The 24,644-nt window shown below is 38.2% G+C and overlaps 1 protein-coding gene across 1 annotated transcript in view; it reads left to right on the forward strand.

The window, feature by feature from the left end:
* LOC110462590 overlaps nucleotides 1-24,644 on the forward strand; it is a 129,938-nt gene that overhangs the window by 12,233 nt on the left and 93,061 nt on the right. Inside the window, exons 3-4 of the mRNA XM_021516601.1 lie at nucleotides 20,047-20,549; nucleotides 24,093-24,162. Of these exons, the coding sequence (XP_021372276.1) occupies nucleotides 20,047-20,549; nucleotides 24,093-24,162 (573 nt within the window). The remainder of the gene's footprint in view (nucleotides 1-20,046; nucleotides 20,550-24,092; nucleotides 24,163-24,644) is intronic.

Consider the following 24,644-nt stretch of genomic DNA (forward strand, 5'->3'; position numbering starts at 1 on the left):
GTTCAGGTATCCATGAACAGATAGTTGATGTATCCATGAACAATTAGGAAGTAGTGTATCAATACCCATTCATTGGTCTCCTGTTTGTTTAGCATAACACATTACATACGTAATTGATGCACTAATTTTCTTGTCATTGATGTAGATATATATTTTTGCTTTCCCCTTGTATCTTTTTGTATTTATTTATCAGTTGGGAGATAATCTCCATCTATACCATCTTTTTCTGGTCAGTTCATGCATTGATGAACTGTTAATAGTTTATCAGTGACTGCTGTCACTAACCTGCTTACAGCCTTCCCAGAGTTTGAAGCATTTGGAAGGGTTTCCTTGTCTGTTGGTATGCATGTTCTGCAACACCTTGGCTTTCACTGCTGTGTACTGGTGTAAGATTGGTATAAGTGACCTTTATCTGTCAATATCCCGGATAAGATCTCTAGATCAAGTGTCCTAATGCTCCTAATCTCTTGGCAATTGGATTTCTGAAAGAAAAATAACAAAAATAAGTATAGAATTGTGGGTGAGGTCACCTTTTGTTGGTACGAGGGACATTATGTCTTAACCTATCTGTGGTGAGGAATTAAAGCCCAGACCATTTCCCCAATCTTCAAAGCAAATATTTAGGTAGGGGGCATTCTGCTGAATCCCCTAAAGTTGTACTTGACTGAGTAGAGAGCTGTGGCTAGGATGGTAAATGTGTTGGGTATTTGTGGGACAGCATGTCCGTGTATTTACTGTTACACAAGTAGGTACTCGCATTGTGAGTGTTAATCGTAAAGTATACATACCTCATGTTCCTCAGCTTAACCCAACAGCTTTGATCTGTTGCCTAACATCACTTTTATCGCTGAAATTATTTATTTTAGAGAACACTACCAACATAAAAATACCAACATTTGTTCAGAAATGAGGACAGCAAGGTGGATGTAGCAAATTAAAATGTTCTTAACTAACAGAAGTAAGTCTATATGCTAAACATAGCTGTGGTAGACATGAACTCTCGGGTCAGGATGGTCTGGAGTCTAACATTGATAGAAGTTGTGACTATAAGGCTAAACACATCTACTTACAGGGTACTAGAACATGAGTTCTGGAATCTCTATCATGTTCTTCATATACAGCTTATTATCTCTAATGATCAGAGATTGATATGAGAAAGATTTTACATCAATCTGTGATCCTCACCTAGCACCCAACCCCGTGTGGGAAGAGTAAGGTTCAAATGTGCAAATGTTTTACCCTGTTGGTGAGATCTAAAGCTGGAATCAGCATAAGTGATTAACTAGATGTTGCTGTTTGATTCATATTAACATCTAAAGTAGCCATTTGATTTACTTTTGTGGGAACATCAATGAAACGTAGAGGACTTTTTATGGGTGTCCTTGTCCCATAATTACTAGATCAAACACTGTCATTGACACAGTATTTAACAGTGAACATGACCCATCTGACATCATGCATATTAAATGACTTACCTTTGTGAAATTGATTTATCCTTTGGACAATGAAACACTGCATTCATTGACAATGATATTTCCTTTCTGTTGTGCACTGTGACATAAAAGGACTGTAGAATAACATGCAAAATTATGTTTTCAATTGAAAATTTCATCTAATATTCTTGAAGTGATGTTGAATTCCTAAACAAGTTGTATTCATTCATAAAGTTGTAAAGTTCAAAACAAAATTACTAAAAGTAACACACTTTTAATCCGAGTTTATCATAGATAAAGGAGCCTTTTAGAAGAATTTGAAATAGTAGCTTTCATGTGAAGTTTTAGTCACAGATTAAATCAATATTAATTGAATGCCTGAATACTACTGTACATTACTGATGGCACAATCTGGAGCACACAGTACATTGTTGTGGGCAAGGATTGTCATTTTATATACAGATGATGTCTTACAGTATTAACCGTTGGTGTTAGAATATAACAGGACCAAGTGTGTCTCAGTGAAGGATGTCTTCAGTAGAATTTGCTTGTTTCATCATCAATCCACTCTGTTTTTCAAAGTGATGCACTACAGAGTTTTCTGTATTCTTGGTGTCCTTTATATTTTAGAATATTACTAGCTTTTCACCAAGACATCAAGGGGGTCAAGGCTGCAGAGGCTGGAGGTCAGATCAAGGTTACAAGTCCACTTTAATTTTGTTGATGTTGGTTGAAATGTTTTGTAACAGATATATCTGAATAGAAGGCCGCAGAGATATAAGTTCACCATCACAATTAAGTTACTAAGTTCTTGTAAACATCAATTTGTCTTTTAGAAATTAGTGGAATGTAAGTGCTCACATTGACATAATTTGATAGGATTTAATAGAATATTAGTGGATGCAGGCATTGCTGCCTCTATATCCACATCCGTACAATGTGAAATAATGGAGAACCATCAAAGTCAATGAGTCTACACGCAAAAACAAAGATAACAAAGTCAACTAGTTCAAAAGAAAAAAAATGGAGTAGTCTCGAGTCATACCAAGTTTGAGAAAATAGATTCTAGTTTATTAACATTTTCCTGGTGTGGATTTTGAAGAACCAAGAGTAGTGTGTTGGATTATAGACAGGTATGTGGAGATTCTAAACTGCTAAGCACTTTGATTACTACAGTAGGAGCCAGCCCTCACTTGGGTAATTATTCTGGTTAATTGATCCTGCTCCAGAGCCTGGTTAGATCACAACAGGAACAACCTTGTGAATCCAGATTTAAGTATTGGGTATTTCCTATATCCTTCTGATGACTACAAAAAACTGAAGATAATTTATGTTCTGTTTGGTATCTAGTTAAGTACTGAAAATTATTTTGAAGTATCTGTTGAAACTGTATGCTGCTTAAGGAACCGTACTATTTTTCTTTTTCATGTAGCAATCTTGAAATGATTGAAAGGTAGTATCATTTCTGTGATAAAGCTAGGTAGGTTTGGTTTCCTTATCAAACATGTGATCCGGGCCCCACTAAAGTATGGAATTTTCTGTCTCATCCCACACATGACAAAATGTTCAGGACAATATAAAAAAATGTAAATGGTATTTTCATGGTGTGCTGATAATAAGAAAAGCTTTACTACATAGTGGAACAAGTGATGGCAAAGCTTGGCTGTTCGTAGGTGAACAGGTAAGAGCAATATGGAGTCTGTACACAGCTGCCTGCCGCATCACGTTAAAACTGGTCTGACATGCCGAAAATTTGCTTGATTAAAAAGATCTTTTAAAGTAAAAAAACCCCACAGTACGATGATTTTTTTTAATGATAAAAAAATGGCAGTCATAAGAATCTCGGTCGTCTGGGAGATAAAAAAAAGCCAGGGCAGTCGTAAAGTGTTTAAGACTTACAGATGTGTAGGTACACAGAGATCTGTGGAGATTTGCCCCAGGATGATACTTTTTATTGAAAAAATTGTTAATGCATGGTTCTGTTTCCCTGTGTTGTATGTGACCTTGACAAAATAGAATAGAGGTCACAAGTTTGTGTACAAGCATGCTCACATGTCTATGGGGTTTACTAAGGTCTGTGTGTTACAGACCACATAAAAAATGGCAAGAACCCTCGACCAGGGCGATTTTTAGATTTCACTTTGAGTAATGATATCTTGTAGATATAAAAAGAATTAGGGTTCATATCACATGTTTCTATTTTATAAATATTTAGATTTTTGATATGTATTGATAGTATTGTTTTTAGCAGTGTAGATATATGTAATATTCTAATTAAGTATAATGCTACTCTTGGAGACAGTGTTTCATGCAGACAAGAACCAATGTTTTCAACAGGAAGATGCTTCATGCAGACACGAACCAACTTTTTCAACAGGAAGGTGCTATATGTAGCCATGAACCAACGTTTTCAACAGGAAGAAGCACTTATTGGTGCATTAACCATCATGATATTATTCAGGACCCTCAGTTTTAAACTCCTTTTACAGACAATTTTTTAGAAAAAAAGGTGCATTCCAACGTAGAAGTTTTATAAAAGAAGGGCTGGGCATTCTTAGCCTTATCATAAAATAATTTGGTTGAGTATAAAATAAAGACGGTGTGTTGTGTGATGGAGGTCACAAGTTGAGTGATACAGAACTGAGATGTTTAATTAGTACTGATCGTTATCTGTCAGGACTGGGGGTGGTCTCGCATGTGGTTGGCCATGTCACCTCCCATTACCCTCCTCATTCTCTGCAACACTGTACATAGCTTTCCTTTCTGTAATTTCAATTTTATTATACACAAAAATTGTATAGCAATCACAAAAAGTATGCAGTCAAATCATATCTTGAAAAAAACTGTCTATTTATGTCCAGATAAAGCAGATATGGGTATCAAACATACCTTATCAAATACTACTTGGTTTGTTGATGAAATCATGACTAAGGCAGATGGAATTGTAATATATCTTGAACAAGTATATGAGGTTACATATTTTATGTATGTTTGACAGAATGAGGGTGACACATGCCTTCACTTTTATCCTGACTCTCGGGGTCTGTGGCTGAGAGTGCACATGGTCGACATACCTTCATTACAGTGCCGGGGACATGTGGATCATTGTAGTTCCTAGTAAAGAGATGTAGGTCACTTTTTGTTTCCTGGAGTTATAAGGGCATGGCTGGGTCACTGGTTCCAAATGCACCTTTATGACAGGGATATATGGGTCACTGTGACATTTAGTCCCCTAGGTTAGGAATGTAGGTTGCTGACATCTAGTAGGGACATACTGACCTCACTGTTACATATAAGATCGCTAACTCCCATTCTGTGTGGCACTCATTTCTAGTATAGAGATGTAGGTCACCAATTCCTAGTGTAATTATGTAGGTCACTGATTCCTAGTATAAATATGTAGGTCACTGACCCCTAGTGTAAATAAGGTCACTTATTCCTAGTGTAAATATGTAGGTCACTGACTCCTAGTGTAAATAAGGTCACTAATTCCTAGTATAGAGATGTAGGTCTCTGACTCCTACTATACAGATGTAGGTCACCAATTCCTAGTGTAATTATGTAGGTCACTGATTCCTAGTATACATATGTAGGTCACTGACTCCTAGTGTAAATAAGGTCACTTATTCCTAGTGTAAATATATAGGTCACTGATTCCTTATATAAATACATAGGTCAATGATTCCTAGTGTGGAGATGTAGGTCACTGATCTTAGTTTAAATATGTAGGTCACTGATTCTTTATATAAATATATAGGTCACTGACTCCTAGTGTGGAGATGTAGATCACTGATCCTAGTGCAAATATGTGAGTCACTGACTTCCAGTATAAATATGTAGGTCACTGACTTCCAATATGAATATGTAGGTCACTGACTTCCAGTATGAATATGGTGGTCACTGATTCATAATACGAAGATGTAAGTCCATGAATCCCATTACAGGTATGTGGGTCACTGTTGCTCCAGGTACAGTTTTATTTTAGGGTCACTTTGTATTGTAGATGAACTAAGCTGTAAGTGGGTTAACCTTGGCCTGATGCATGAGTAACAGGAAAGAGAATAGTGTGCTGCTACCAGGGATCCAACCCGCGATCCCTAGGTTCCTAGTCGAATGCTCTACCACTGAGCTTAGGATTCCCTCTAGCTTAAAACTAGAAGGCAAAGGTGATCCTATGTACAATCAAAATCTGCCACACATGCTAGCCAAGATTTGATATGCTAGAGAATTAGAGTTGTCCATAACAGTAAATGTGCTGTTCTTGTATCTGTACTAAGCTATAGGATACAAAGACAGCTCATTTGTAAATGGTAGATATAAGGGTAATGGTCGTACAGTTTCTTGACACCATGAACACAGAGTTAAGTGTTACTGTGGACAGATTGAGATGCTGAGTGGTTCTTATTCTGTCAGAGGAGAGGCCAGTAAGGCTTGCATGCTCTTCAGATTTCAAACTGTCAAAATTGTGTAAATTCCAGGTAGAATGTGTAGTGAGAGGTAACCAGGCTGCTGGTCTGATAGGTATTGATATGTGAAGCACAATTAGAGGTAGATTACTCGCCACTTATAAACAAATACATCACTGCTTCAGACTGGTGAAGGACAGATGATGGAAGACTCTTGTCCCTGCCCACCCCATCAGCCACAGGCCTGACAAACACCACATGGTACAGCTGTGGAGGAACATTTATTACATGGCTTTGTTTAGTGTTTACCTCCTATCATGAAGATGGAAATTCTTCCGGGTTAGGAAATGAAGTACAGTTGGTTGTCTGCATAGTTTTCAGTGACACAGATAGTGGTGTCTAGACCTTATAGGATGTGTGCCATATTTTAGGTCCAGATGACCTTTTTAGGATATTCTTTGTGTTCAGCACTTCATTAATAATGATATCATCTTCTTGGCCCAGTTCTTCAATGTCTGATTAACACAAATTTTCAAAATGATAGATTTACCAACAGATCCATCTGGCCAGTGATCAACCCAGCTAGGTTTCTCTCACAATCTCGGTCAAATTATTTACCATCAATCAATTTTTTATGAACTGATATGCAGCAAGTTTTAAAATCATCCTATAGAAGTGGAACACTTATTAACTCATTCACCCCTGAAGTTTCAAAATGAACTCTTCCAACTTTTGAGTCGGAAGAGTTTAAATGTGTTTTCAGGGGTAAATGAGTTAAAATTGGAGACTGTTTTGATCACAAACAAAGATAAACTTTACACTTTTTTTATACAATTTTGCAAGGTCATCATTTTCATCATAATGAATGCTGTTACACCTGTGTGCGTTTGTGCTGTGCAAGAGCATTCGTATATGATAAAACTTGTCTGTTTACAGCTGTAATCCGACTTGTGTTGAGGTTATCAAATACTTCATTAACATGAAAAAATTGAAGTGATAAATAGCTTTATTAGAGTTCACTGGAGGTAAAAACATTAAGGGTAATTAAATTTGTGCATTTTTTGTCAAATTTTTTAGATGAATTTGTAGATAATTGTGTATTTGTTTGATGTGTATAGACATGTAATAGATACGTTCCGGTACTATCTGTCTACAAAGGACTGTCTCGTTTGGGGAATTATCACAACCACTTCAAGGTTATAAATTCATTAGCACCTTAAAATGGGATGATTTTTTTAGACTAAACAGCACTTTAGCTTACTTTGCAGTTTCATGCTTTAAGGGGGAGAGTCCCAGTGCCCTGTTTTAATTCAATGAAGAAGAGTTCCAATTTGTTTGGCATTTTTTCTGTATTAGAATTATACTTGCCCATTTCCTAAAGCAAGGAATTATATATATACAACACCAACATATTTATTTTTATTCCCTTATTCACATAATCATTTCCAATGCTGCGATCGATTCCTGACCTCTTGTTTATGAGTACTCGGAACAAGTCCAATGTGGATCTAGAAGCAGTTAGTGGTGAGTGTAGAGGTATGATCTTAAGGCAGTTGGTGAGTCTAGGTATGGAGTCTAGAAGTAATGATCTGTGGGGTCTTTGTGTGCAATATCACACATCAAATGTATAGTAGTTTCCCAAGACATTCAGCAGACTGCACCAGGTCTACGACAGCCATTGATACCCCTATATCTACCTCCCTGCTGCACGCCATGTGTGTCAATTCATACAAAGCATATGTACACTAAAAGCATTCTTCTCCATTGAGTGTTAAAACAATTTTATATCTACTTCTAACAGCACAGAATTTCAAAGCCTGTAAGATCATGGCGTATCCTCTGTTTGTTGGTGATCTACTACCATGTGTTATCCACACTCCAGCATGTAACAGCTGATGTACATGTTCAATGTGCATCGTATGAATACAGACCTAGGAAACTAATATCTTTTCATGACAACCCCACAATTTATGACTTACAGCCATGACAACCCCATAGCATATGACCTAAAAGCATGACAACCCCATAAGGTATGACTTACAACTTTAGAGTGACATTTACAAATGTGGAATCCCCACAAGGTGTGACAATTACAAATGTGGAATCCCCACAAGGTGTGACAATAACAACTATGGAATCCCCACAAGGTGTGACAATTACAAATGTGGAATCCCCACAAGGTGTGACTTAATTTATAACCATGATTGTGTTATAACAGATCTATCTAATACTTAAAACCATGAAAGCTCCACAAAGTCGGGTTTTCCTCCGACATATAAAGTAAGCATTACAACCTTGAAACCCCCATTATATGAAACTTACCATTAAATCACACTAGGCTTATATAACCTCCATAGCCAAGTGCAAAGGGTAGGCCTTACAACTATAAAAAAAAAATGAAATGTGACTTACAACCGAGAAGGTCCCATGAGACTTAATTCCAGGGCAACCTGTTTCGGTTGGGCATACAATTTGTTAAGTACATTTTACAGATGTACTCTTACGATATGCTGCTATTAGGAGCATATAATCACTAAACCTCATTATCTCTGTGGGAAGAGCAAAAGAATTTAGATAATTTGTATTGTATAACAGGGAAATACTTTAATTAAGTGATTGGTGTTATGTGTAGCAGCCCCGGGGCCTGTGTTCTGTGCTGACACCTTAATTTGAGGGTGGATATGGAAAACATTATCAAACAAACCCACTGTCTGCTACCCTACTGCGACTCCTTACACCAAAACATTCATTCATCATAAACCTGATCAGTTGAGAAGGAGATATGTCGGTTGTTTTGAGAACTTGCAGCCCTGTAGCTGTAACAATAAATTTGAGAATCATGACAGGATGAACACAAAGAGAGTCATCACTCTGAAGAGATCAGACAGTCCTGTGCCAGTTAACACCAGCAAAAAACACAGTTATAACATTTGGGGGGCACATTGTAAAGTAAAGTTCAATTATATGAATTGGGATCATGTGGTTTAGGGTTGTCTTGACTCAGTGGGGAAGCCTATTCCAGACCAGGATATATTCACCACTCCCATTAGGGGCCAGGCGGGAGCTGCAGGTGCCCCTTTTCTGTTAAAATGTCTAGACATGTTAGTTTATTCCAAATAGCTTACATTCTATATTTTTCTTCTGTGGTTATCTTGAAATCTGAATTACTGAGAGTACAAAATTTTACTAAAATTTGACCATTTATAAGAGTCAGCAGTAGAGATGCGAGTGCCTTATAGTAATCATGGCGTCTGTCAGTCCGTCTGTCTGTCAGCACTTTGGTTTCCAGAGATTATCTCCGAATTTAAAAGTTTCTAAGGTCAAGGACACTGTTACTAGAAGTAGACCATGTGGGTTATATGGTCTTCATATTGGAAACTTTAAGACTAGTCTTTTTGAAATTCGACGTTTTAATACACTAATATGTAGTAGATGTGCAATAATTTTAAGGGTTCAAAAAGTTTCTAAGGTCAGGGTCACAGTACTTGAAATAGACCAATGGGGTTATATGGTCAGGCACATGGTGGGGGAGCCCGTTCTGACCTGTCACTGTGCTCTAGTTTGATATGAAGTACCACATACTGTAGAACTGACAATGTGTACCTGCTGTTGTGGCTGACTCTGTTGTATATAATTAGGTATCATTACTTGATGGTTTCTGTTTCTTCTGTACTCGGTTGACTTGATATCAAAACCTTACAAGAATGTGTCATAATTATTTCTCCCAAAGTTAGAGGTAGTTCTAGCTGTTGTATAACTGGCCAAGCTGTCACATCTGGACAATGATTAAGAAATAATCAACACATGTATGAGGATGATGGTAGAATATAAAAAAGATGGTAAAAAAGCATCAGAAAAATATCAACATTGGCCAGTATATCTTAGATTATTGGTTTTCACCAGTTTTGAAAGCTGAGATATATATTCCTCTGTAATATACAAACATGTATTGATTATAGCTCTTTTACCACGTCGGATGTAACTAAGTGTGTCTTTGGCAAGCTTGTAAGGCAGCATGACCTAGGTATGGAAGTTATAGTTTGGGACGTGTGGTTTGTTGTACAGTAATCTATGGTTGTTGACATGAAAAATGTCATTACATTTGCAGTTTATATTGAATACAATATAATATTGACATGGATAAGTAACTTAAGGCTGAGGTGATACAGCAGGCTCTGACATATAACACCACCAACAGGTACACTCACCATCAGTTTCATAAATACGTCAAGATTATAAGGTGTGGGGACAAGGATGTTTTTGCAGCTATTACCTGTGCTTTCTGGTTAGAACGTATTCAAACATGTAAGAAACCGATTGTAAAAGATAAGCAAACATCTAAAGATGCAATATTTTAGAATCCTGAATGATATGTAGATCTTCAAAAGTGAAAACAGACCTAGCTGAGGAAAATAACACAAAGCTGGTTCCCCTGGGAAAGAAATTAACATGACCTCATGCCCTTTTAGAAAGAAAACATATACCCCCACTAGCCTAGGGGAGGTAAGGAGGGGCAGAACGCAAATAGTTTACCTGGCTAGCACCTCCCTCCCCAAAAGGGATAAAATGTAGACCTAATTTTTCCTTAGGGAGACATTTTACAGACCTGGCCCCCCCTGGTGGGAGAAATCATAGGAGGGGAAGGGAGAAGATTAATACAGACCTTAACCTCTTCAGTTTTTGGCTGGTAAGAGCAAAACAGTGACCTGATATTTATGATTAGAAGCTTTTGGAAATGTGATTATTGCTTCTCGGAAATCACATTAAATCTGAGAGGATGGGATGGAAATTCTGTAAAATTGAAGTATAAAGTAATGAAAACACCCACATCCTACAGGTTTTTCTCTTTTCTCTGCCAATTTTACATTGATTCCACCCTGTCTCCCTCTCCCCCCTTGCCAACTTGACATCGGTCCCACTATTCTATTTTGAGAATCATATTTTTCAGCAGAAGATTGAAAGCACGCACATACATATAGTTATGGTGTTAAGGGTGGGATGTTTTTCAGAATGTGGGATTATGTGAGAAAGATAGATGTCTTTGACAAACATTAGGTATTGATGTATTTGGACCACACATGGCAAGGGTTTTGAGTTAGATGGTGTTTGTCCACTTTTATATACATTTGGTGTTATAGTGGGATGTTTTTAGAATTGGGGGTGGTATAAGGATGTAGAGGGTATGGTGTTAGCCTGTACACTACGCCACCTGTGGATATAGGCCAGGAAGGGCCCAGGATATTACTCATACTAGGTTATCTGTAGAAAATATATTATGGATACATTAACACAGACACAGGTTTTATACCCTGTTTATTTCTGTTGACCAGATAACAAAACTACAAAAAGTGACAAGTCTGCAGTTTCCTTTACATCACACAAGGAAACTGTTGCTATTTTGATATTTTTGTAGACATTATCTGTACTTTATGCTGCCAGAGGGTGAATCTCAGCGACCTGGGTGTCATTTATAATTTGTATAGACCTGCCAGACTCCTTCTGGACAGACCAGCTGCCCACTATCTACTGCAGTGTCATAAACCATGTAAATTGGTCCCCATCCTCATTATATCCTCCTCTGCAACTAGGCTGCAGGATCACAAAAGATTTTAGACATGTATGTGTTCATCTTTACCCCCTTGTCCCTAAGATTTTAGACATGTATGTGTTCATCTTTACCCCCTTGTCCCTAAGATTTTAGACATGTATGTGTTCATCTTTACCCCCTTGTCCCTAAGATTTTAGACATGTATGTGTTCATCTTTACCCCCTTGTCCCTAAGATTTTAGACATGTATGTGTTCATCTTTACCCCCTTGTCCCTAAGATTTTAGACATGTATGTGTTCATCTTTACCCCCTTGTCCCTATATCAGTTGTGTATAGCAGTGATCATTATCCTGATCGTGAACCTTATCATGGGCAATATGACCATCACTAATGACCCTTAGTTCTGTGTTCATATGAAACAATGGATGCAACCTGAGATCTTACTTCTCTGAAGTATTTGCAGGTTAATTGCATCTAATTAATATATACCATAACAGATTCCTTTATCCTGAACATATATGGAAGTGTGTTAGTGTAATAGGAGAAAGAGAAAATGTAACGGCCAGACTGGGGTTCGAACCGGGGACCCTCCGAACTCTAGACTGACACTCTACCAAATGAGCTACTTGGTCGCCAACGATCGACCCAGTCGTGTTCCGCTTTGTTAATTCATGACCTTGAGGTATACTGTAAGGGCCCTCTATTTACTGCAGGGTCCATACCCCATGCACACTGGACTACCTTCCTGTGATATCCTGATCTCTAACCAGGGACCACACTATATCTGTCCTCCTACCTCTGCAGCCTCATCTACAAGTATTACTTCATGGACTGATCCTCTTTCCCTGATATTCTCATTCTAATAAGGGCTCATATATACAGAAAAAAATAAATTCAAACCTTTCAGTTATTCAATTCATTGACAGTGTTTCTGAGAGCCTCTGCTGAGTCAGAATACATTCCCATGTACGCATAGAAGCTCAGATGGCTTAGGAGCTGGAGTATTATTGGGCACTGACCTGCCTCTGATAACCCACAGCTAGTTACACTGTCCAGACAGGTATTATAATTTAAGTAATTATCACAGCTGTAGGCCATGTCCATAGGATGGTGAATAGGTCTAGCAGAGATATAGTTGATATTTAACCAATATCTACAGATTACATGAAAGGGTAGATAGGTCTAGAAGAGAAATGGTTGGTATTTAAACCAGAAAGGTCAAGAACAGAAATACTTAATATAAAGTTCTAGTGACAGCTCAGAATGCCTGCAACAGAGTTCTGGAAACCATAGAATGGCCAAGATTGGCTACAATAAAGGGTCATGCCTACATTTGACCAAGACTAAATATGGGGTCAGGCTTACATAGGATCACTGACTAAATCTGTGGTCGTACTTACATATGACCACTGACTAAATATAGGGTCTGTCTTGCATTCGATCACTGTGACTAAATATGGGGTCAGGCTTGTATTCGATAACTGACTAAATATGGGGTCAGACTTACATAGGATCACTGTGACTAAATATGGGTCTGTCTTGCATGGGATCACTGTGACTAAATATGGGGTCAGGCTTGCATTCAATCACTGACTAAATATGGGGTCAGACTTGCATAGGATCACTGTGACTAAATATGGGTCTGTCTTGCATGGGATTACTGTGACTAAATATGGGGTCAGGCTTGCATTCGATCACTGTGACTAAATATGGGATCAGACTTACATATGACCACTGACTAAATATAGGGTCTGTCTTGCATTCCATCACTGTGACTAAATATGGGGTCAGGCTTGTATTGGATCACTGTGACTAAATATGGGGTCAGACTTGCATATGACCACTGTGGCTAAATATAGGGTCTGTCTTACATGGATCACTGTGACTAAATATGGGTCTGTCTTGCATGGGATCACTGTGACTAAATATGGGTCTGTCTAACATGGATCACTGTGACTAAATATGGGTCTGTCTTGCATGGGATCACTGTGACTAAATATGGGGTCAGGCTTTCATAGGATCACTGTGAGTAAATATGGGGTCAGACTTACATAGGATCACTGTGACTAAATATGGGTCAGGCTTGCATTCAATCACTGACTAAATATGGGGTCAGACTTGCATAGGATCACTGTGACTAAATATGGGTCTGTCTTGCATGGGATTACTGTGACTAAATATGGGGTCAGGCTTGCATTCGATCACTGTGACTAAATATGGGATCAGACTTACATATGACCACTGACTAAATATAGGGTCTGTCTTGCATTCCATCACTGTGACTAAATATGGGGTCAGGCTTGTATTGGATCACTGTGACTAAATATGGGGTCAGACTTACATATGACCACTGTGACTAAATATAGGGTCTGTCTTACATGGGATCACTGTGACTAAATATGGGGTCAGGCTTGTATTGGATTACTGTGACTAAATATAGGGTCAGGCTTACACAGGATCACTGTGACTAAATATAGGGTCAGACTTGCCTAGGATACTGACTAAAAATGGGGTCAGACCTACATAGGATCACTGTGATTAAATATGGGGTCAGGCTTACATAGGATCACTGCAACTAAATATAGGGTCAGACATACATAGGCACTGTGACTAAATATGGGGTCAGGCTTAGATAGGATCACTGTGAGTAAATATAGGGTCAGACTTACATATAACCACTGACTTAATATAGGGTCAGGCTTACATAGGATCACTGTGACTAAATATAGGGTCAGGCTTTCATAGGATCACTGTGAGTAAATATAGGGTCAGACTTACATAGGATCACTGTGACTAAATATAGGGTCAGACTTACATAGGCACTGTGACTAAATATGGGGTCAGGCTTACATAGGCACTGTGACTAAATATAGATTGGACTTACAAGTGTTTTCCTTATTTGGTGTAAATGCAGAAGTGAAATTGTTGATAGTGATATAGAATATTGTGGTTTAGTTACACAGAATATCAGCTTCAGGTTTATAAGAAGTGTAAGATTATTAACTCTGTGTGTGGTGTATGTAGACTGTCCTGATAGTCTCGGTCATCAATCAGCTGGTGTTTGTGGAGCACTTGTACAAGGTAAACAGCCAACAGCCTAGGTGTGGATGGCCCTCAGTCTGACAGGTGATGAGTTTGATTATACACCTGTTCTGTCTGCTGGAAACTGGGAGATAAAACAAAACCTGACCAACGGCATAGTCACTTAACTTTTTAAAACTTTTCCACAAGTTATTGTTTTCTGTTAATGTGTAAAAGTAGAAAAACGCAGGTATAGGACAGGACACCTGTCTTTATACACCTGTACACCTGTGTTGAGGTTCCCGAGGTGTTGGAATTTATGGTTTGGTATCTCATTGATACGCCATTTACAGACCGCTGATCAAACATTGTTATTGGTAATACGGCCAGTTACAGAGATAATGGGGACATCATCTCCGTGACTATCCGGATGTAATCTGCCTGGTTATGTAACACATTCCATAATACATACCCAAGAGAAGCAGCCAGTCTAATGGAATGGTGGCGGAATAGCATCGCGGCAATGTTCACCCGCAATAATTTGTTCATTATCTACTTTCAAAATATAAAATTTTCTACACAAAAGATGATAAGACATGAATCTCTACTAATTTATAATCTTTAAGCTCACATAACCTAATGTTTGTATAATAGGTGAAACAAAGACTAGAAATCTATCTTGAATTAGTACTGTATACATTTTAGGAACCGTCTTCCATTAAACGATCTGTAAAGATGGGTATTGTGTACATGGTGCCAACACTACCTCATTAGGTACAACTAGAGAGATTTTACCTTATGTCATTAGTGAAGTGTTTGACAAGAAAGGTTGGATTGTTGGTTTGATCCACAGCGAAGCCATGTACCCTTTTATCACTCTTTCCTGTTGCACATTAAAGTACTAGCCTCCGCTTGTTGGAATATTTTGTACTCTGAGAAGAGTACCTTTTGATTTAAATGGGAGGGTGTAAGTTGAAGGTTAGATGTAGAACATTAAGATACTCCATACCTTCACAGTATAGTTGTGTTCAGCTGATGGCAAGCTGGTCTTTATTGGTTTTTCAAGTGGGGTTAGCTTTTAGGTAAATGATGTAAGTATCACACCTGTACTGTTGATGCCAGTCTGTAGGGGTCGTGTACCATAGTAAATGTAAAAACCACCCTGTACTGGTGTTAGGGTCTGTAGAGGTCGTGTACCATAGTAAATATAAAAACTACCCCTGTACTGATGTTAGGGTCGGTAGGGGTTGTGTACCACAGTAAATATAAAAACCACCCCTGTACTGATGTTAGGGTCTGTAGAGATCATGTACCATAGTAAATATAAAAACCACCCCTGTACTGATGTTAGGGTCTGTAGGGGGCGTGTACCATAGTAAATGTAAAACCACCCTGTACTGATGTTAGGGGATGTAGGGGACGTGTACCATAGTAAATGTAAAAACCACACTGTACTGATGTTAGGGTCTGAAGAGGTCGTGTACCATAGTAAATATAAAAACTACCCCTGTACTGATGTTAGGGTCGGTAGGGGTTGTATACCACAGTAAATATAAAAACCACCCCTGTACTGATGTTAGGGTCTGTAGGGGTCGGGTACCATAGTAAATATAAAAACAACCCTGTACTGATGTTAGGGTCTGTAGTGGTCATGTACCATAGTAAATGTAAAAACAACCCTGTACTGATGTTAGGGTCTGTAGTGGTCATGTACCATAGTAAATGTAAAAACCACCGCTGCACTGATGTTAGGGTCTGTAGAGGTCATCTACCAAATTAAATATAAAAACTACCCCTGTATTGATGTTAGGGTCTGTAGGGGTTGTGTTCCATAGTAAATATAAAAACCACCCCTGTACTGATGTTAGGGTCTGTAGGGGTCGTGTACCATAGTAAATGTAAAACCACCCTGTACTGATGTTAGGGTATGTAGGGGTCGTGTACCATAGTAAATGTAAAAACCACCCCTGCACTGATGTTAGGGTCTGTAGAGGTCATGTACCATATTAAATATAAAAACTACCCCTGTATTGATGTTAGGGTCTGTAGGGGTTGTGTACCATAGTAAATATAAAAACTACCCCTGTACTGATGTTAGGGTCTGTAGGGGTTGTGTACCATAGTAAATACAAAAACCACCCCTGTACTGATGTTAGGGTCTGTAGGGGTTGTGTTCCATAGTAAATATAAAAACCACCCCTGTACTGATGTTTGGGTCTGCAGAGGTCGTGTACCATAGTAAATATAAAAACCACCCCTGTACTGATGTTAGGGTCTGTAGAGGTCATGTACTATAGTAAAATTAAAAACCACCCCTGTACTGATGTTAGGGTCTGTAGAGGTCATGTACCATATTAAATATAAAAACTACCCCTGTATTGATGTTAGGGTCTGTAGGGGTTGTGTTCCATAGTAAATATAAAATCCCCCCCTGTACTGATGTTTGGGTCTGCAGAGGTCGGGTACCATAGTAAATATAAAAACAACCCTGTACTGATGTTAGGGTCTGTAGAGGTCGTGTACCATAGTAAATGTAAAAACTACCCCTGTACTGATGTTAGGGTCGGTAGGGGTTGTGTACCACAGTAAATATAAAAACCACCCCTGTACTGATGTTAGGGTCTGTAGGGGTTGTGTTCCATAGTAAATATAAAAACCACCCCTGTACTGATGTTAGGGTCGGTAGGGGTTGTGTACCACGGTAAATATAAAAACCACCCCTGTACTGATGTTAGGGCCTACAGGGGTTGTGTACCATAGTAAATATAAAAATCACCCCTGTACTGATGTTAGGGTCTACAGGGGTTGTGTACCATAGTAAATTTAAAAACCACCCCTGTACTGATGTTAGGGTCGGTAGGGGTTGTGTACCACAGTAAATATAAAAACTTCCCCTGTACTGATGTTAGGTCTGTAGGGGTTGTGTACCATAGTAAATATAAAAACTCCCCCTGTACTGATGTTAGGGTCTGTAGGGGTTGTGTACCACAGTAAATATAAAAACTACCCCTGTACTGATGTTAGGGTCTGCAGGGGTTGTGTACCATAGTAAATATAAAAACCACCCCTGTACTGATGTTAGGGCCTACAGGGGTTGTGTACCATAGTAAATATAAAAATCACCCCTGTACTGATGTTAGGGTCTACAGGGGTTGTGTTCCATAGTAAATATAAAAACCACCCCTGTACTGATGTTAGGGTCTACAGGGGTTGTGTACCATAGTAGGTGTCAGGATCCAACTTGTACTGGGATTTTTGAGGGTCTGTAGAGAGGACAGGGTCCAGAGACCATATAAAGGTAGTATAGTATGTTACTATATATCTTATACATGTCTCTAATTATGTTGGATTCAGAGGAAGGGACGGTAATTAGGTAGATTAGGATTCAGAAGTGGTATAACCGGGATAGCTCCAAGAGTCTACTCATCATGGGGTGTGATACACATCTTTAGTTACCTGTCTAAGGTCTTAATGTAATGGACTGTAGTTTCATGGACTTATGTTCAGGTTGTAAACCTTATGTTTGATATGTGTAGATTTACAGTTTTTTTCTGTAAAAACACTCAAGCTCCACAGTGAGTATCTTATCATTGATCAGTCTGTGCCGGAGTACTTTATGGGAATCCTTGAGAAGTGCAACTTCTGGAGTAAATATGTTATATCTCAAGGACTTATTCAAGAGGTAGCTCCTACTCGAGAAAAGGTTTTGTCATTTTTTAACAAATGCATCTAAATACACCAAACAGGTCATTATAGGTCCTGATAACCCAGTGAGTTGAATACTGAGGAGTTGACTACTGAGGAGTTGACTACTGAGGAGTTGATTACTGAAGAGTTGATTACTGAGGAGTTGATTACTGAGGAGTTGATTACTGAGGAGTTGACTACTTAGGAGTTGATTTCTGAAGAGTTTATTACTGAGGAGTTGATTACTGCGGAGTTGACTACTGAGGAGCTGATTACTGAAGAGTTGATTACTGAGGAGTTTATTACTGAGGAGTTGATTACTGATGAGTTGACTACTGAGGAGTCGATTACTGAAGAGTTGATTACTGAGGAGGTGATTACTGTGGAGTTTATTACTGAGGAGTTGATTACTGATGAGTTGATTACTGAGGAGTTGATTACTGCGGAGTTGACTACTGAGGAGTTGAATACTGAGGAGTTGATTACTGAGGAGTTGACTACTGAGGAGTTGAATACTGTGGAGTTGATTACTGAGGAGTTGATTACTGAGGAGTTGATTACTGTGGAGTTGATTACTGAGGAGTTGAATACTGAGGAGTTGACTACTGAGGAGTTGACAACTGAGGAGTTGATTACTGAGGAGTTGACTACTGAGGAGTTGATTAATGAGGAGTTGAATACTGTGGAGTTGATTACTGAGGAGTTGATTACTGAGGAGTTGAATACTGAGGCGTTGATTACTGAGGAGTTGAATACTGAGGAGTTGACTACTGAGGAGTTGATTACTGAGGAGTTGAATACTGTGGAGTTGATTACTGAGGAGTTGACTACTGAGGAGTTGACTACTGAGGAGTTGACTACTGAGGAGTTGATTACTGTGGAGTTGACTACTGAGGAGTTGATTACTGAGGAGTTGACTACTGAGGAGTTGACTACTGAGGAGTTGAATACTGAGGAGTTGACTACTGAGGAGTTGATTACTGAGGAGTTGATTACTGTGGAGTTGATTACTGAGGAGTTGACTACTGAGGAGTTGACTACTGAGGAGTTGACTACTGAGGAGTTGATTACTGTGGAGTTGATTACTGAGGAGTTGAATACTGAGGAGGTGACTACTGAGGAGTTGACAACTGAGGAGTTGAATACTGAGGAGTTGACTACTGAGGAGTTGATTAATGAGGAGTTGATTACTGTGGAGTTGATTACTGTGGAGTTGACTACTGAAGAGTTGAATACTGAGGAGTTGACTACTGAGGAGTTGATTACTGAGGAGTTGATTACTGAGGAGTTGACTACCGAGGAGTTGACTACCGATGAGTTTATTACCGAGGAGTTGATTACTGAGGAGTTGATTACTGAGGAGTTGACTACTGTGGAGTTGAATACTGAGGAGTTGACTACTGAGGAGTTGATTACTGAGGAGTTGAATACTGAGGAGTTAATTACTGTGGAGTTGATTACTGTGGAGTTTACTACTGAGGAGTTGATTACTGAGGAGTTGACTACTGAGGAGTTGATTACTGAGGAGTTGATTACTGAGGAGTTGACTACTGTGGAGTTGAATACTGAGGAGTTGATTACTGAGGAGTTGATTACTGAGGAGTTGATTACTGTGGAGTTGACTACTGAGGAGTTGACTACTGTGGAGTTGAATACTGAGGAGTTGAATACTGAGGAGTTTAATACTGAAGAGTTGAATACTCTTGTACCCTACTCAAACAAACAAATTGGTCTTGATTCAATGAATTCCTAAAGATATCCTTTTGAAGACCTAGCTATTACGCCCTTCCTTTTCCCAAGACTCCTCTCCTGCGAGAGAAGAAAATCTTCTGGAAAGCTTTTGTATCCCCTATCATAACCTTTGAAACAGTTTATTAGTAAAATGAAAATGTATATCCACTTTCATTTTGCTGTATAAGATCTAATAATGATTTTTGTTTTGTATTTTCAGAGATGGATTTTGTGCGTTTAATACGGAAAGTGAAAGACAGTCCAGGAGTGGAAAAACTTACTCCCAAGGGATTTAAACTAACAGACAAGTGGGACCCAAAAATCCTTAAAAGTAAAGCAGTACGAAAGTTTTGGCGGAAATACAGAGGAGACTTGAGTTATTATATATCAGGCCAGAGTGACCAGGGACTAAAGTCAGTGCCTCTACTGTCCATATATCATCACAAGAAATTATTACCCATTCTAGAAGTATCTATCAATATGAAAAGTCGCAAGTTTATTGTGAGGTATCAGGGTAAAGTATCATTCCAGAGGAAGGAGGTAGAGTTATCTGCCCCTGTGATGAAGTTTTTCAGTGTTTTACTACATGTTAATCAAACGTCATTGGTTTTGCGACATGGCTGTGAAGCTGAACATGTGATACAGCTTTCTCAGCCCATGATGAAGATTCCTTCTACCGCCAAGGTCTCTCTCAGTGATCCCAGGAAGTCCCAAAAATTTACGGTAAGTATATGTGGTCAAGCTTTGTTATTGAAAGGAACACTCTATAATGGATACTCTTTGAAATAATTAGAAAAGAAGGATGTAAATGATCTTTTTAGAATAAGACACATTAATATTTTAGATTGTTACATCATTCACAAGAGTGTTTGTTTATTATAATATCTCTTAGAATTGGTACAGATGTAGGGATTCCATCAGAGTTGTTATATAATTAGGTCACATTGTCCTTCAGAATATCATTATTGACCTGTATAATGGATTTCTGATGTCTCATCCCTTCAGTCAGAAATTCACAATGTGAATGCACTTTTGTAGTTATATTCTCATGTTCTGACACTGTCAATCAGGAGTTAATGAGTGTGGCTGGGAAACGTGTTTGTTACTTAATGGAGCTGCTGCATGTACCAAATGACCTTGAGCAATGAATGGTCACTTGCAAGTCTGTACCTATAGGTCCAAGGTTGTACAATGTTTACTGACAAGTCTACATATAGGTCCAAGGTTGTACAATGTTTACTGACAAGTGTGTACCTATAGGTCCAAGGTTGTACAATGATTACTGATAAGTCTGTACCTATAGGTCCAAGGGTGTACAATGTTTACTGACAAGTGTGTACCTATAGGTCCAAGGTTGTACAATGTTTACTGATAAGTCTGTACCTATAGGTCCAAGGTTGTACAATGTTTACTGACATGTCTGTACCTATAGGTCCAAGGTTGTACAATGTTTACTGACAAGTGTGTGGTTAGTATGATGCTTACAATCTCTACTTACTGATAACAACCCCAATTATCAAAAGTAATGAGTAATTATGCATTATTTTTATTTTAATCATAAGAAAAAAAACCAGACAAATACAAAGAAGATATCCCAGATATTGTAACTATATCAGTGTATTATGATTCATTCATTATGGTTCTTCTATCAAAGACATAGTTTAAAATGCCAGAGGTTTCTTGCTGCTATGAAACTTAAATAATCAGATTACTACTTAGAACATTCTTTACATGATTTCATCAGTAAACATTGATGGTTTAGGTCCATTTACTTAGCAAATGCAGCAAGTAATTTGATACAAGTGTGTAGAAAATGGGTTTCTTACAAATTGCTGAACAAATAGATCATGGAAACAGACCTGTAACATTTCTCAGTATAAAAACTGTAAATATATTTATTTATTTAGGAGTTGTACCCTGGTTTATCACCAAGATTTGGCATGTTTAGTGGTAGCTCACATTGAGAGTCTGTCACCTTGACCTGTGCAGCACTGCATTACTGCTGTGTAAGGATATAACGAGATAAATCAGGGGAGGGTATCTTCAAGTGTTAGTAGGTATGTTACAGATATAAAACTACATCAATTCAGCGTGCTGTGTGATTGGCTATACATCAGGACACCTTGCTCCGTAGCATCAACTTCCCATTAACACTGACCTCACTGAGCAAGGTACCTCTAACATACTGGGTGCAACATAGAAACCAAATGATGATTTGATATCTTACTTAACATACACTCAGTCCAAAAAAGGTAAACAGCATTATTAAGCCAAGATCATTTTTGTTGAGATTTTATTCACCTTTGTATCAATATATATACATTGAAAGGTTGCTTTATTTAGTTGTCATAAATCTAGAAAAAATGATGTGCTTAATTGATATTATCAGAAATTAACACAGGGTAAGTCCATTTTCGTACATGCTTAGTACTGAGCCACCATTTGTGCAAAAGTGTGGCAGCTTTTGTCGCATTGAACTTGTAAACGTATGGTAATGGGCGAGGATTTTGTCTCATTCATTAGTCAATGCTTGCCCAAGCTCCTGCAAGTTAGATGGCTGTTTTGACTCGCCCAAAAACAACCCGGCCATGATCTATGTGCGACATCTTGGGTATTTTATATGGCCAATCCAAAAGTTCATGAAGATAGTTTTGTGCAGGAAAGATCTGCTGACACAAATTTTATGAGCAGGCTCATTATCTTGTTGAAAACTGGTACCAGCGCCATGACTTTGCACTAAACAGGAGTGCCACTGGCCTAAAATTTCGTCTTGATAACGCACCCATGCAAATCCTTGGGCACTACAAGAAGACTGGTACATTTACTACCAGAAATAATGTCCCAGACCATCAAACTATTGCTACCAAAACAGCCCCATTCAATGATTGAGCAGATCGCAAAGCATGCAACCAAGCAAAATGTGACAAGCAGAATCTTTATTGAGCCTTAAAAAAAGCATTGTTCCATTGGCATAACACCTAGTGACAGTGTTTACCGGCCCAATTAAAGCGGTTGTTACGGTGATGTGTCAAGATGGGCCAAGCCATTTAGTTGGTTAGTGTATCTGTCTACATTTCGGAGGTTCCCGCTTTGAATCTGGTTGGCATTTGCAATTTATTTATTTTCGTGTTGCATTTGGTAGCCAACTTTGGTAACCATATACATATGTTCCGCATTACTCATGCAATGTGGTCTCGTATGGTTACGAAGTCAAAGATTAGTTGAAAGATAAAAAATGTACCAAATTTGGACTGAGACAATTGCTGGTTATTGTGTGGCTCACTTGACGCATATCTGTCTAGATTTGCTCTGTGTGAGCTGTTGGAGTTTAGGAGTTTTATGTACTATTTGCCGGTACCTGCAGAGACCTTTCTTTGACACCTAGTTTTCCTTATCAACACAAATTCATGTATAACCTACAAAAGGTCCTTAACAAGTACCTAGTACACTTGTTTTTGACAAATGGTAAGATTGTATGAATAATATATATTTTTATAAATTCATAGATTTTGTGAGTATTCAACTTTAATTAATTATTCATGCAAGTTTTGATGTATTACAAGTTTTTCTCATACAAACTGTTATATTGTGTAAATATTCATCATGTATACACACCAGATTGAAATTTAACCCAAGTTGATCAATTTCCAATGTTTTCATTTTACTGGATGATATTGTGTAGTTACATTCTAATATAACACATGTCTGTGGTGATGCAGTTATGTAATCGGTTTTGTTATCGTATATAGACAAAATATTTACCAGGTGTTCGAGACTTTATATTGCATCAGCAGATTTTAACGTGAAAATCACTTTTTATATAAAATAAGACCATGTAACTTGGGAAGTTTAATTAAATCTTACAAGCGATCACTTACACATCAGGTATATGATAGCCTTTATAATATCTACTTTAAAGAATTTGCTGTTTGTGCAACATGTAAACATCTGGGCAGTTCATCAAATCCTGGTTACCCTGAACAGGAAAAAAGAAATATTTTCAGTTAAGTTCTAATGACGGATTAACAGCTGTCAGTATGTATAAGAAATTACTAATGTGCATAAAGTTATTTTTTTTAATTTGAAAATTGAATGTGATATTTCCTCTCTATTTAGTTATGTTAAAGCTCCCTGAACAAGCTAACCAGCCTTTGCCTTGAGTGCAACATTGAGTCCAGCAGTTGGTGTTGATAGAATCGACATCCACACTCTGTACACTGAAGTTTTCTGCCATGTTTTTCTCAATATTCGATGAACTGTTTGCAGGGTTTACTGTTTGATGCGAAGCTGTTTGCCTACATCACGAGGAAGCCCCGGACCTGTACACAGTATCAAGGTATACTATCAATGGACCGACAAATTGTAATGGCTAAACCATTATACCCTTAATACCCATATCCATGGCTGTCTAAGGTGTGCATTCCATCAATAAATACTCCCAATTTGTAATGGTTTAACCGTTAATGCTTTTAGTGTCTGTAGGGGTTAGGCAGGGCAATAGTAGAGGCACTCATTTTAATCTTTCACCTGTTCAGGTACCTCAACACCACAACACTAAAGACTAGAAACCAATGTCTTATTACACCCCCAACTTATTGGAGGGAAGTATATCGCTTTGTCAGCATGTGTGTCTGCACGTCCATGTGTGACTGCACTGCCCACCTGACATGTGGCTGTAGTAATTAATATGCTTGAGTACATATCTTGCAAACCACTCAACATATTTAGTACATATTTACACCAAACTACAATAATAATAAGTTTTATACTTTATCACATTTTAAAGATCATCAGTCAAGGTTAAATAGTTCAAGGTCA

The sequence above is a fragment of the Mizuhopecten yessoensis genome, unplaced genomic scaffold, assembly GCF_002113885.1.
Source record: "Mizuhopecten yessoensis strain PY_sf001 unplaced genomic scaffold, ASM211388v2 scaffold10809, whole genome shotgun sequence".
Classification (NCBI taxonomy): Eukaryota; Metazoa; Mollusca; class Bivalvia; order Pectinida; family Pectinidae; genus Mizuhopecten; species Mizuhopecten yessoensis.